The sequence below is a fragment of the Salvelinus alpinus genome, chromosome 11 (genome assembly GCF_045679555.1).
Source record: "Salvelinus alpinus chromosome 11, SLU_Salpinus.1, whole genome shotgun sequence".
In the NCBI taxonomy this organism is placed as follows: domain Eukaryota; kingdom Metazoa; phylum Chordata; class Actinopteri; order Salmoniformes; family Salmonidae; genus Salvelinus; species Salvelinus alpinus.
Genome location: NC_092096.1, coordinates 55224100 through 55237209, shown reverse-complemented (window position 1 = coordinate 55237209; position 13110 = coordinate 55224100). Strand labels below are relative to the sequence as shown.

Below are 13110 nucleotides of genomic sequence, written 5' to 3'. Positions count from 1 at the left end.
TTGCCCCCTCTATCATAGTGCCTTTTGGTATTTAAATACAAAATATTATTCTTTCATTTAAAAAAAAGGATGGATGAAAAAAAGGCAAGAGGAAGTTTGTTTGTCTGTGTGATAATTGCATCACTTTTGTTGTCCTGTCTCCTGTAGATATATCTGTGGTTTGGAAAGAAAGCCATGGGTAACACTTTATTTGGATAGTCCATCTTTAGATGCTCTACAAACTATCTACAAGTAACATTTCAACTAACTACCTACTAACCCTAGCTCTAACTCTTAACCTAACCCTAAACTTAACCATTACCCGTATTCTAAACCTAACCTAAGCAAGCAGTTGCTTATCAACATATAAACTGAGTGTAAAACAAAACCACCTTAATATGCAGGTAGCCTTGTGGTTAGAGCGTTGGACTAGTAACCGAAAGGTTGCTAGATTGAATCCCCGAGCTGACAAGGTAAAAATCTGTCGTTCTGCTCCTGAACAAGGCAGTTAACCCACTGTTCCTAGGCCGTCATTGAAAATAAGAATGACTTGCCTAGTTAAATAAAGGTAAAAAATATATATTGAGTAGTGTAAGCAGTGCACGAAAGAAGCATTCGAATGCCACCTAGTGGCTATTCACTGTTACTAACTGCAGAAATGACTGGATGATTGTCAGTTTAACACTTAATGTTTCATGAAAAAAAACTTCTGTACTTTTCTTATTTTATTACACATGTACAATAAATACTGTATATACATTCAAATATTGAAGCTAAAAACATAAATTTGTATGACGTAAAAAAACTAACATTTACTGACTTGACCGAGTTTGGATGTCGATGTATGGCATTGGTAGGTAAAATGCATAATTGCATATATAGTTGGTCAACTTAAATCTGACCAGCAAATTACAAAAAAATATTACTTAATTCCCATAGTCAACTAATATTCAGTGTTTACACTTTTTAAAAATCTACAAGGTTTTATGTAAGCTTTAAATCCACATCCTTTTCAGAGCATGTATTCCCATGTGGAACAGGAGTATTGTAGCTTGCATGAGTTAGGCTGCGTTTACAAATGGTAGCTCCAACGCTGATATTCTTTTCCTACTAATTGGTCTTAAGACCAATCAGATCCGTTCTGAAAAGAGCTGATGTGAAAAGATCTGATGTGATTGGTCAAAAAAATATCAGAATTGGGCTGCCTGTGTAAATGCAGCCTTAGTGTGGTCTGTCCCATTTCATATGGGAGTTTTAAAAAAATAATTCAGGCAGTGAGGGATTGGAAATGATGGCATGAAACGTCACATCTTGATACTAACAAATACACTGCTCTGACTGACATGCATAACAAAATGACAAAGCTGAGAAAGAGCTTCCAAAAGCTCTGAAATCAGCTCAGTTCATAGACACTTCTCATTATTACCCACATCTGGATAACAGCCACCGCAGAGGGTTAGGATAGCCGGCAGGATTAACCAGGTGAGATACCTGGTATGTATGACTAGCTGTATGACTAGCCTCCATTACTATATTACAGACACCATGACAATGGAGGTAGCTAGCCATATCCGAGCTAGGACTGATGGTGATGCGTTTCGGGTCACTGTGGGTCTGGGTAGAACACTTTGATATGAATAGCCGAATTATTCCGAGTGCGTGTCATGGGCTCCCCCGCCTCGTCCGGGTCCTCAGGCTCCAGATCGTCCACCAGCTCTACTGTAGACGTGTTGGCCGCCAGCTGTAGTGCCCCCTGGCTGCTGGCCTGGAGCTGCAGGGCGATGTTGATGGCCCTGTTGATGGCCAGGCCCAGACCATGGACGCAGATCTCCCTGTGGCCTCCTCCCTCCAGCAGCTTCTGGCAGCGGGCCAACTGGGCCCGGAAGTCTGTCTTCATGTTGACGTACACGTCGTTGCGGCGCTTGGGCAGCTTCCTGGGGAGACGCTTGCGGAGGGTGTACTCCACAGGGTCCATCTCCACCGCTGTGCCGCTGCCGTCGGCTGGGGGCATGATGATGCCTGGGGTTGTCTGGGGGACGGAGGCAGAGATAGGGCTGTGTGGTTCTGTCATGACGATTGAGTCAGTCAGAAACAGGGAAGGGTGGAATGGAGCACTGCAGTAATAGGAGGCAAAAACAACAGGAAAGGAAACGGAAGATCAACACAATAATCCTTCAGACAGCAAATATACTGTTTAGCCAATTTACTGAAGGTTCTGAAATACTCAAATACCAGGGAGGTCGACTGGTAGCTAGCTAACGTTATCTAGATTGGAACGTAATGTAATTTAACCGTCACACAAAATGTGTCACTCCAAACAAATGTAGTTAACGTTATGACAAAATAAGACCGTGAAAGCAATCAGACTGTACCTCCAACCACGGTTTGCAACCAAATTATTCAAATGTTGTCTCTATCGTGCTGGGGAACTCACAACCTGAGAGGTTTGTGAACTTCTGGATACACGGAGGTGCCCCGGAAGTAATCAAAACGAAAACGTTCTCGTCCATCAGTTAATATTATGAAAATACATATCAAATACAGTGCTGCGCCACCCTCTGATTACTGGATAAATAAAAACGTATATTTGCAGTCTGACCAGAGCTACTTTTTAAATATAATGGTTAAATTGAATAGCCGCGATAATAGTATATGGGGCGTATTCAGTACGGAAACAGTTTACTGTTTAGAAACAAAACGGAAACAAAGCACAAACGGAACGAACTGAATTTGACCAATATAAACTGTCGTTTACGTTTTCCGTTTGGAGTAAACGGGTTGCAACATAATCTGCATAATGATTACACCCCTGTTGTTACAACGCCCACCTCCTGTAAACAACCCAAGTGAAGTGCGGTGTTGACGTATGTGGCTCGATTACGGACATACCACCACAACCGCTTGCGAGCACGCTAAAATGCATTAGATTCAGCCTAATTGCAAATCATTATTTTATTATAAGTTATACATGCTGTGCAAGTGTGGGATGGTTGGTCTGAAAATAGCATAACGAGCTAACATTAGCAAACAACTCGTAACACAAGTCAATGTTACGTCACGTGGTGTGAGTAGGGCGGCCATCTTTCTCTAAAAACACAAACAACAAGAGTAAGGAGCAGACTTCTCGACTAGACATCAACACGCAGCGACCGTAGGAGAGGGGGTAAATAAATCAAATATTGAGCACGACTTCATGAGAGTATCAGTACAATTCTGTTGGAGGAGGATGTTTGCAGAAAGAGAAAGGAAACCAATGCATATGAATTAAAACCGAAGATTGTACACAACAAAACGTATTTAAAAAAATAAATAAACGACATTAATTCAAAGGTAAGCTATGGTTCCTTGAGCATTTGTGAATGGTTGACATTGTCATCTATAACGTTACATAGCTAGCAAATCACTTTAATCTGAGAGGGCCCATACAAACGCGAGTCAGGTGCCTAAATTCTCTCTAATGAAATGATTGGTGTTTCACAAGATGGGGCTCTGAGCGAGCCGTAGAACGACGGTATTATTGGTTACCATTTCTGTTTTATTGGTTTGTTTTGCTCGGGTTGTGGAAGGCCATAGTAAGCAGCGGGGTAGAGTTGTAGGGGCGGCCGATTGACAAGGGAAGGGAGTGTGTTGATTCACACACGCGGACACTCCGCCCCCTTCGCCATATCTTGTGTCATTTGAACCTTGCATGTAAACCGAATGCCTTACACGGCCAGATAACATTAACAATGAGTAACGTTATGTCATCGAAATATGATTAGCTGGATAAATAATTGTTCATTGATAATCTGCAATTTGAATACAATTCTTTAACATTTTAGCTCAAGCAATTGTCCCGTGCCTTTTCTGGTAGAGGTTTTTAATGCTCGAGTCTTGTCCGCGTTGCTTACTAACGTTACATGGCCCAATGGTGGCTGCTACTAAATTCCAGACAAGCTAGATTCTGTAGTAAATCAATGAATTGCCACAATGGTTTAAAGAAAACTATCAGTTATCTGGCATTAAAGACCGCAACAAGTACATAGTATGTATTACTTTATTTAGCTGAAAATAACACCTGAATCCTACTATACATTACTAGCTAGCTGTATTTCCTAAACCGACCCATCGTACACCGGTTGGCCATTACATTTACATTTACGTCATTTAGCAGAGACTTACAGTATAGTGCATACATTTTATTACATTTTTACATACTGAGACATGGTGTTTACTGTCATTGTAGCTTGCTAATATTATAGATACACACGACGAGGCGTGACTTAACGTGACCACGCTCGGAGGGTACAGCCGTTGGGTACTTCCTTACTCCCATGTAATTAGCCTAACTTTTGGTGGCATCCTAAGCAAACTACTGATTATTTTTTGGTCGTTTCAATAAAGGTTTTCAGCAGCCTCACAAGTCGTTATTAATATACTTGGCTGTCACAACAACAAATGATTTACGTGATATTTATTTTGCCAATCTAATTTGTTACCGGGCCTGCTGAACCTGACTGTAAAGCTGTCCCATCATACTTACATCACTGTTTGTTTACCCCTAACTTTTTGCCGGTTGGCTAGCGAGAAGTTAATCTCGATCTAATTTGTTAGTATTATATATGTTGCGTAACTACTTCCAGTCTTTGCGTGCAATGGTCTAGGTATTTTTAAAAGTTGAGGGGACCACGGAGTGCTGAAGCACGTAGTGCATAAAATCATCTGTCCTCTGTTACAACACTCACTATCGAGTTCCAAACTGCCTCTGGAAGCAACGTCAGCACAAGAACTGTTCGTCGTGAGCTTCATGAAATAGGTTTCCATGGCTGAGCAGTCACACACAAGCAAGCCTAAGATCACCATGCGCAATGCCAAGTGTCACCTGGAGGGGTGTAGCTGAGTGGTTAGAGTGTTGGGCCAATAACCAAAAGGTTGCTGGATCAAATCCCGAGCTGACAAGGTAAAAATCTGTCGTTCTGCCCCTGAACAAGGAAGGTAACTCACGGTTCCGCGGTAGGCTGTCATTGTAAATAAGAATTTGTTCTTACCTGACTTGCCTAGTTAAATAAAGGATACATTTAACAACAAAAAACAAGGCCTGTAGCCAATGGACTCTGTAGCAGTGAAAACGTGTTCTCTGGAGTGATGAATCACGCTTCGCCATCTGGCAGTCCATGAACGAATCTGGCCAGGAGAACGTTACCTTGCCACGTGCATAGTGCCAACTGTGAAGTTTGGTAGAGGGGGAATATTGTCTGGGGCTGTTTTTCATGGTTTTGCCCCATTAGTTCCAGTGAAGGGAAATCTTAACCCTACAGCGTACAATGACATTCTAGACGATTCTGTGCATCCAACTTTGTGGCAACAGTTTGGGGAAGGCCCTTTCCTGTTTCAGCATGACAATTGCCCCCATGCACAAAGCGAGGTCCATACAGAAATGGTTTGTCAAGATTGGTGTGGAAGAACTTGACTGACCTGCACAGAGCTCTGACCTCAACCCCATCAAACACCTTTGGGATGAATTGGAACGCTGACTACGAGCCAGGCCTAATTGCCCAACATCTGTGCCCCAGCTCAGTAATGCTCTTGTGGCTGAATGGAAGCAAGTCCCTGCAGCAATGTTCCAACATCTAGTGGAAAGCTTTCCCAGAAGAGTGGAGGCTGCTAAAGTAGTAAGGGAAGCAAGAATATACAGTGCATTTGGAAAGTATTCAGACCCCTTCCCTTTTTTCACATTTTGTTTCGTTACAGCCGTATTCTAAAATTGATGAGGAACATTTTTATTTAATCAATCTACACACAATACCCCATAATGACAATGCAAAAACAGGTTTTTAGAAATGTATTAAACATTTTAAATACATACCTTATTTACATAATTATTCAGACCCTTTGCTATGAGACTTGAAATGTAGCTAACGTGCATCCTGTTTCCATTGATCATCCTTGAGATGTTTCTACAATTTGGGAGTCCACCTATGGTCAATTCAATTGATTGGGGTTGAAAGAATTGTCCTCAGAGCTGCAAGACAGGATTGTGTCGAGGCACAGATCTGGGGAAGTGTACCAAAAAATGTCTGCAACATTGAAGATCCCCAAGGACACCGTGGCCTCCATCATTCTTAAATGGAAGAAGTTTGGAGCCACCAAGACTCTTCCTAGAGCTGGTCGCCCGGCCAAACTGAGAAATCCGGGGAGTAGGGCCTTGGTCAGGGAGGTGACCAAGAACCCGATGATCACTCTGACAGAGCTCCAGAGTTCTTCTGTGGAGATAGGAGAATCTTCCAGAAGGGCAACCATCTCTGCAGCACTCTACCAATCAGGCCTTTATGGTAGAGTGGCCAGAAGGAAGCCACTACTCAGTAAAAGGCACATGACAGCCCGCTTGGAGTTTGCCAAAAAGCACCTAAAGACTCTCAGACAATGAGAAACAAGCTTCTCTGGTCTGATGAAACCAAGATTGAACTCTTTGGCCTGAATGCCAAGCATCACGTCTGGAGGAAACCTGGCACCATTCCTACGGTGAAGCATGGTGTCACGTTCTGACCTTAGTTCCTTTTTTATGTCTTTATTTTAGTTTGGTCAGGGCGTGAGTTGGGGTGGGCATTCTATGTTGTTTTTCTATGTTTTGTTCTGTACGTTATATTTCTATGTGTTTGGCCTAGTATGGTTCTCAATCAGAGGCAGGTGTCGATCGTTGATTCTCAATCAGAGACATACTTACGTAGCCTGTTTTCCCACTATGGGTTGTGGGTAGTTATTTTCCGTTTCAGTGTTTTCACCATACGGGACTGTGTTGGTTTTCATTTATTCTCTTGTTCTTTTTGTATTTTGTATTCATTCTCGATTAAATGATATTATGGATACGTACCACGCTGCATTTTGGTCTTCCTCTCCTTCCACCAACGAAAGCCGTTACACATGGTGGTGGCAGCATCATGCTGTGGGGTGTTTTTCAGCATCAGGGACTGGGAGGCCAGTCAGGATTGAGAGAAAGATGAACAGAGAAAAGTACAGAGATCCTTGATGAAAACCTGCTCAGGACCTCAGACTGGGACGAAGGTTCACCTTCCAACAGGACAACGACCCTAAGCACACAGTAAGAGAACGCAGGAGTGGCTTCGGGACAAGTCTCAATGTCCTTGAGTAGCTCAGCCAGATCCCGGACTTCATCCCGTGTGTACTTTCCCCCCACAATTTCATGATATCCAATTGGTAGTTAGTCTTTTCCCATCGCTGCAACTCCCCTACGGACTCAGGAGAGGCGAAGGTCGAGAGCCATGCATCCTCTGAAACACGACCCTGCCAAGCTGCACTGCTTCTTGACACACTGCTCACTTAACCCGGAGGCCAGCCGCATGAATGAGTCGGAGGAAACAATGTAGAACTGTTGACCTTGTCAGAGTGCATGCGCCTGGCCCGCCACAGGTGTCGCTAGAGTGCGATGGGACAAGGACATCCCGGCCAGCCATACCCTCCCCCAACCCGGACGATGCTGGGCCAATTGTTCACTGGCCTCATGGGTCTTCCGGTCGCTGATGGCTGCGACACAACCTGACAGAGCTTTAGAGGATCTGCAGAGAAGAATGTGATAAACTCCCCAAATACTGGTGTGCCAAGCTTGTAGCGTCATACTCAAGAAGACTCGAGGCTGTAATCGCTTTCAAAAGTGCTTCAACAAAGTACTGAGTAAAGGGTGTGAATACTTATGTAAATGTGATATTTAAAATTGTATAAAAAAACAGTTTTTGCTTTGTCATTATGGGGTATTGTGTGTAGATGAGGGGGGGAACAATTTTAATCCATTTTAGAATAAGGCTGTAATGTAACAAAATTCTGAAAGTTAAGGAGTCTGAATACTTTCCGAATGAACTGTATGTGGTAGTAGAGTAGTGTCCTGAGGGCACACACTTAATGTGTTAAAAAATGTAATGTCATGTAATATTTTAAATTGTATTTAACTGCCTTAATGTTGCTGGACCCTAGGAAGAGTATCTGCTGCATTGGAAGAAGCTGATGGGAATCCTTGATAAATACAAACAATAAAAAATATTAAAATGAATATCTCAAAAGTACCCTTGTGGATTTAGTTAATTTTAACACATGGTTTGGCACAATATACTCTACAAGTACATCACATTTCCAGAGTGGGCTCTCTGCTACTTTTGAAGTTATGAGCAACACCAACACAGTGCGAGGGAATATGGATTCAAAGGGAACTCTGATTTGCTTCATGTGCTATCCTAATGGACGTCTGTGATTGGTTAATGACATATAATGGCAATATCTATGTATAAAATGGGTCATCTTCCCAAGTACCAGAGATCCTACTCTGGAAAGCTGACTTGGTTGAAGAGGTATATTGTTCCAAACAAAATATCCAAAAAATAAAAAAGGTTACTTTTGAGATGTTCATATTTTTAATGTTGAATAAAATAATGTGAATATTTTTTTTTTTTCAGGATCTAGACATACTCTATATTTTAGAGCACACTAAAAATAGAATGATACAGCAAGCTGTTTGTATCATGTATGGTTCACAGATCATATGGTCTTACTGGAGGCATGTGGGTCTAAAAAGGGCCGAAAATATTTTTGGGCTATCCTGGTGTGGAATTGCTTGTTTTCCATATTCATATTTCAACTTTATCTAGGATATATATCTTTTTTTTGTCTGCTTCATTCTGCTTATTGTTAATATGTTGTTTTGTGTAGGTAGGGGCCTTTTTCTGTGTCAATACCCGTTCTGATGCGTCCTCTCCTTCAGTTCAGGAGTCTATCCTATAGAACCTTTATGCATGTGACTCTCAGAATAACAACTGTGCACATAGTGCGGGAGATAGGCCTACCTATCGTTGGCACGAGCAACTCTATCTCTGTTCTAATAGGATATTTGTACATCTGCATGGCACCTTCAGCATTCAGATGCTTGTAAAATGGCTTTCACAGTGTCAAATCATAGGTTTTAATAATTTGCTTGTCACTCAACTAATTGTTACCAAATGCGCTGTAGAAGTTTTTTACGTTTTGTGTCCTACCGGAGTGGACGCAACTCTTATCCAGCTGCTGATTGGGGTTTTCGATTGTTCAGGTTCACCATAAGAAATAGTTTCGGTAGTTTTGCTTTAAACAGTCAGTGTATTTGGTCATTTTTACATGAACCGGGTAATTTCATAAAGGACAGCAATCTTTTTTTTTGAGCCAGAGAAACTCAGTTAAATTACAAACGATTTTAACCATTTGCTTTTGAGACGGCGGTAAAATCCAAAGCTGCATTATATTAATTGGCTAAATGCCATGCTAATTTCCAAAGATAAATATTGTCATAGTACTAGCTCACAACGTTTTTATCTGTGAAAATGAGAAGTTAATCAGTTGTTGATGGTGATTTCAGATAAAAAAGTGGGGGGACAAAAAGCGTAAATTGTCCCTACCCCTAATCTGTTAGTGGGGTGGTAGCTGCTCTGTCTGCCCTATGGCTCAGGTACCTACATACATGCACACTAACAAATAGCCACTCAGTTTAGAGAAGTTATCTCAGACAGATCCAGCTCAGAGAGGCCCAGCTCCTGAGCTCTCGTCAGCAGCAGACACTATTTTAAAATGGAAAATGTTAGTGCATCGAGCCGAATTGCATTAATTCGTGCCTCTAATCAAACCAACTCTTACTGCATCGTTTCAAACTAAAACATATCGTTCCTGTATCGTATCGGAGCCACTGTTTCTAAATGCATATCGAATCGTTCATGAAAGGAGACATGCACATCCCTGGAATTATTTAATTAGCTGCTAGTCCACCTATTCTTAGCTGTGCATCTCTAGAAGAGGAGAAGCCATAGAATTACAATCACCTGACCAGGTTTCTATAGTCTGAGGGGATTTTCAAATTCTATGGGATGCAGGCTCATAGGTGTCTGTCTGTTGGGTGTCTGTTTTTACTGCAAAGCCTAGGGGTGGCATTCTGTTGCTTGGATATTGTTGTTGCCATGACGTTTGCAGGTACCGTCTCCAACCAGGTGCATTGTTTTTGCAAAAGGGTGTCATCACTATTGTATTAGTCACTGGGGGCGCACATTCTGTAAACATGGAAAGTTGTTGACTAAGTTAATTATTATTGATGGTTATTATTGATTGCAAAGCTCTTGCGATGTTGATTATTAATTTGCATCAAGTGGACATGAATAAACACAAACGTTCTCAGTGGAAGGCTGCAGTAGCCGTCTTACTCTACGGAAAAAGAAATGTGACATTTTTTTTAATGCTTAAACAAGTTGACTCTATCAACACTCTCTAAGCAGTCCAAACTGCATTAAAAATGTCTCGTTTCAACACACAAATTCAACTACATAGATTGCCTGTCTGCCAAGCTGTGACTGGGTGCGTTTGTTTCTCTCTGCTGTTTCTCTCTACTTGCTATCGTTCACTCTCTTTCTCTTTTCTTGTTGTTCACAGCAGTTTGAAGGGAGGTGGACAGGAATCAAAGGTGTCGACACCTAGAGGGTCAGTCAAGCCACGTTTCAGTCGGAGAGAGAACGACAGGAGGGAAAAGAGGGAGAGAAGGAGGGAGAGTCGCGTCTGCTCCTGGCAGCTGTTCCAGCAGCCTGTTCTGTTTCCCCCTGGGTTTTTGAATAATCGTCATTTTTTTCATGTCAAATGTGATATTACTGCTGTTGTCGTAATCATTATTGTTACTATCGAGTATTTTATTTTGTTTGTTTCATCAACTCGTTTTCGGATTATTCCAGTTTCTTGTTTTTATTTTTACGACTTTTTCCAGCTGTGAGCAGAGGCTTCTTCCAAACTGTCCTCATATCCATACCAGTACTCTATCCCCTATACACACCTGAAACAGGCAGCTATTCTCTATCTCTGTGTGTATTGGGGAGCTCTGTTACCACAGCTGTGTAAGCACCACTCAGCCTTCTCACTCAGCCTTCTAAGCCTAACTAAGCCAGTCCTAGCCTGGTCCAGCGAAGTCCAGCCTGGTCCACTCTTCTGGACAGGGTAAGAGCTGTGTGTGTGTGTGGTGTGTGCGCGAGCATGGCATTTGTTAGTTGGTGTGTGTCAGGGTTTCCGTCAGGAAAATGTGGCACTGGACATTTGACCGGAAGCATTTTAATTTACCAGACATTTGAGAACTTTACTGGACCCGTAACCTGATTAGGGCGTCCACCCACGGTGCTCAGAATGACAGATTAGGGTAATTCAACAGAACATGCAAGTCGAGGATGCAATGATGTAGGGCTGTCCCCGACTACAAAATAATCTTGGTCAACCGAAAGTCCTGTGTTCGAATGTGTATTTTTCCATATATACACACCCTATGTGTGTTTTTAATCAAATCAGCTATATATGTGTAGAGCTTGTCTGATGCTTGAAGCTCACTATTTGATGAAATGACACACAAATTACTTAAGAGGGAGCCAGAGATCAAGATAACCAGAAGAAGAAAAAAACTGAACCTGTCCCGACCATCCTCCTCCCGCTCCTACTGGCTTTCCCAGATTCTGCCGTTATTCTCCTGAAGTTCCCGGTAACAGGCTACACGAGGAGTCGGTAAACTTTCTCATGTGGAATGCCAATCTATCTTCCCATGTATACGGTTCTGCATGCCAGTTATGGTTTTCATTTTCATGGGACAGTTTAATTTCATGTTATAATAACATCTTTGTATCTCGATCATTGTCATGTGAAAATATCCATTTGAAATTTAGAAAGAGCGCCCATCGTTTTAGTCATATTGTCAGCTAACCCATCTATATGGCTAGGATTGTGCATTTGGCTACTGGACAACGAAAGAAAGTTTATAATAAAATAGTTTCCTCCACTCCACAGATATGGTCAGATTTTGGCTAGGCTACTCTGAAGCAAGGTAAAACATGCTTCATAATATGTAGTAAAACGTTCCGGTTTCAAACAACTAAGTATACGTTCTCAAAATGCACACTGCCTCCAGCTCATCGCAAAGAGATGTGTGACGTGCTGATGAAGCCGGCCTTCCGTTGGCTATGCATTTACGGTTTGAGACGCTGTAGCAGCAGCTCTCGCGCTGCCTGACAGATTTTCGGTTCAAACGCTCTGTATCTGTATGCTGTACGCGTGTGATGAATAAATAAAATGCATGACGAATATACTGTACACGCGGCAATTTAATTCCACTAAATTATGCAAAATACCTTATAGATTGATAAGCATGACCAGTCAGATGTATTTCCATCAATGAATAGGTTAAAAAGATTTATTTCGCAATGTGATTTTTGAAATGTAGTTTCTCTTCTTCCGGACAATTGGCCAACGGCAATTTAATTTATCGGCTTTTGACAACAACAAAAATTATCATCCAAAAGCCGGCGATTACCGGCTAATGGAAACCACGGTGTGTGTGTGTCACTCATAGATGAATCCTTTTCTTGCTCCTGTTTCCAGATACTCAGCTCTGTAAAGACGTGAGGAATATGACTGCTGAGACACTTAACTTCGGCCCAGAATGGTAACTTTTCTTCTTGAACACTTCTGTCCATCTACCTCTCTTCCTCTCTTGCTGCTCTGTTCTTACCACTTTCTATTCCGTACTGAACAGGCTTTAAAAAATCCATTCCTTCCCTTACCCTCTCGCTCCTCTTCTCCTTCTATTCTGTCCATTTCCTCCTCCTCTCCTGGCTGCTGAGCCCTCAGTAAATGTTTGTGTGGAGATTCATTTGAGGAGGGAGGCGTAAGGCCTTGGTTTGGTAGCAGGCCAGTGGTTGGACACCTTTTTCATAGACTGACTACTGGCTGGCTGCTGTGCCATGTGCATTTTGGTGCTCCGCCGACCACCAGGGACCGTATCCACAAAGAGTCTCAAAGTAGACGTGCTGATCCAGGATCAGTTTAGTCTTTTAGATCATAACGAATAACATTGGACTATATGGAGTGGACAGATCCTAGATCAGCATTCCTACTCTGAGGCACTTTGTGGATACGGGCCCAGATCACTCCTCAGACCTCGCTTTCCGTGTGGCAACACACACAAGTCCATGCCCTCTTCCTTCCCTTCTTCATCAGAAGTACCGTCTGTCGTGGTGGCTTTAGCCCTATTTACACTGGACTACTATTACTATAGAACGTTGGTTACGTATTTATTACTCCAGCATGTCCGTTTTTCCAGTGGAC

General features: G+C 42.3%; 2 protein-coding genes across 8 annotated transcripts in view; one reads left to right on the top strand and one right to left on the bottom strand.

The window, feature by feature from the left end:
* Window positions 1-691: 691 nt before the first annotated feature.
* Window positions 692-2491, bottom strand: pop7 (POP7 homolog, ribonuclease P/MRP subunit). 2 transcript variants are annotated; one of them, XM_071333628.1, is made up of 2 exons: window positions 2352-2491; window positions 692-2093 (listed from the first exon to the last, which is right to left on the bottom strand). In XM_071333628.1, the coding sequence occupies exon 2, from the start codon at window positions 2048-2050 to the stop codon at window positions 1583-1585; it is 468 nt and encodes a 155-aa protein (XP_071189729.1). In that variant the 5' UTR covers window positions 2051-2093; window positions 2352-2491; the 3' UTR covers window positions 692-1582. The 2 variants fall into 2 exon arrangements, with proteins under 2 accessions (XP_071189729.1, XP_071189730.1); XM_071333629.1 differs by having other exon boundaries at window positions 692-2008; window positions 2352-2478.
* A 321-nt stretch (window positions 2492-2812) lies between these two features.
* The window catches only part of LOC139534455 (GRB10-interacting GYF protein 1-like), a 41071-nt gene continuing 30773 nt past the window's right edge, over window positions 2813-13110 (top strand). For 5 of the 6 annotated variants that reach the window (XM_071333619.1, XM_071333622.1, XM_071333621.1 and 2 more), the window contains exons 1-3: window positions 2813-3309; window positions 10411-10962; window positions 12385-12448. In XM_071333619.1, the coding sequence (XP_071189720.1) occupies window positions 12414-12448 (35 nt within the window). In that variant the 5' untranslated portion in view covers window positions 2813-3309; window positions 10411-10962; window positions 12385-12413. The remainder of the gene's footprint in view (window positions 3310-10410; window positions 10963-12384; window positions 12449-13110) is intronic. The other variant, XM_071333617.1, reaches the window with a different exon arrangement.

Coding starts and splice junctions, on each gene's coding strand:
- pop7 (XM_071333628.1), bottom strand. CDS start 2,050: ATGACAGAACCACACAGCCCTATCTCTGCCTCCGTCCCCCAGACAACC.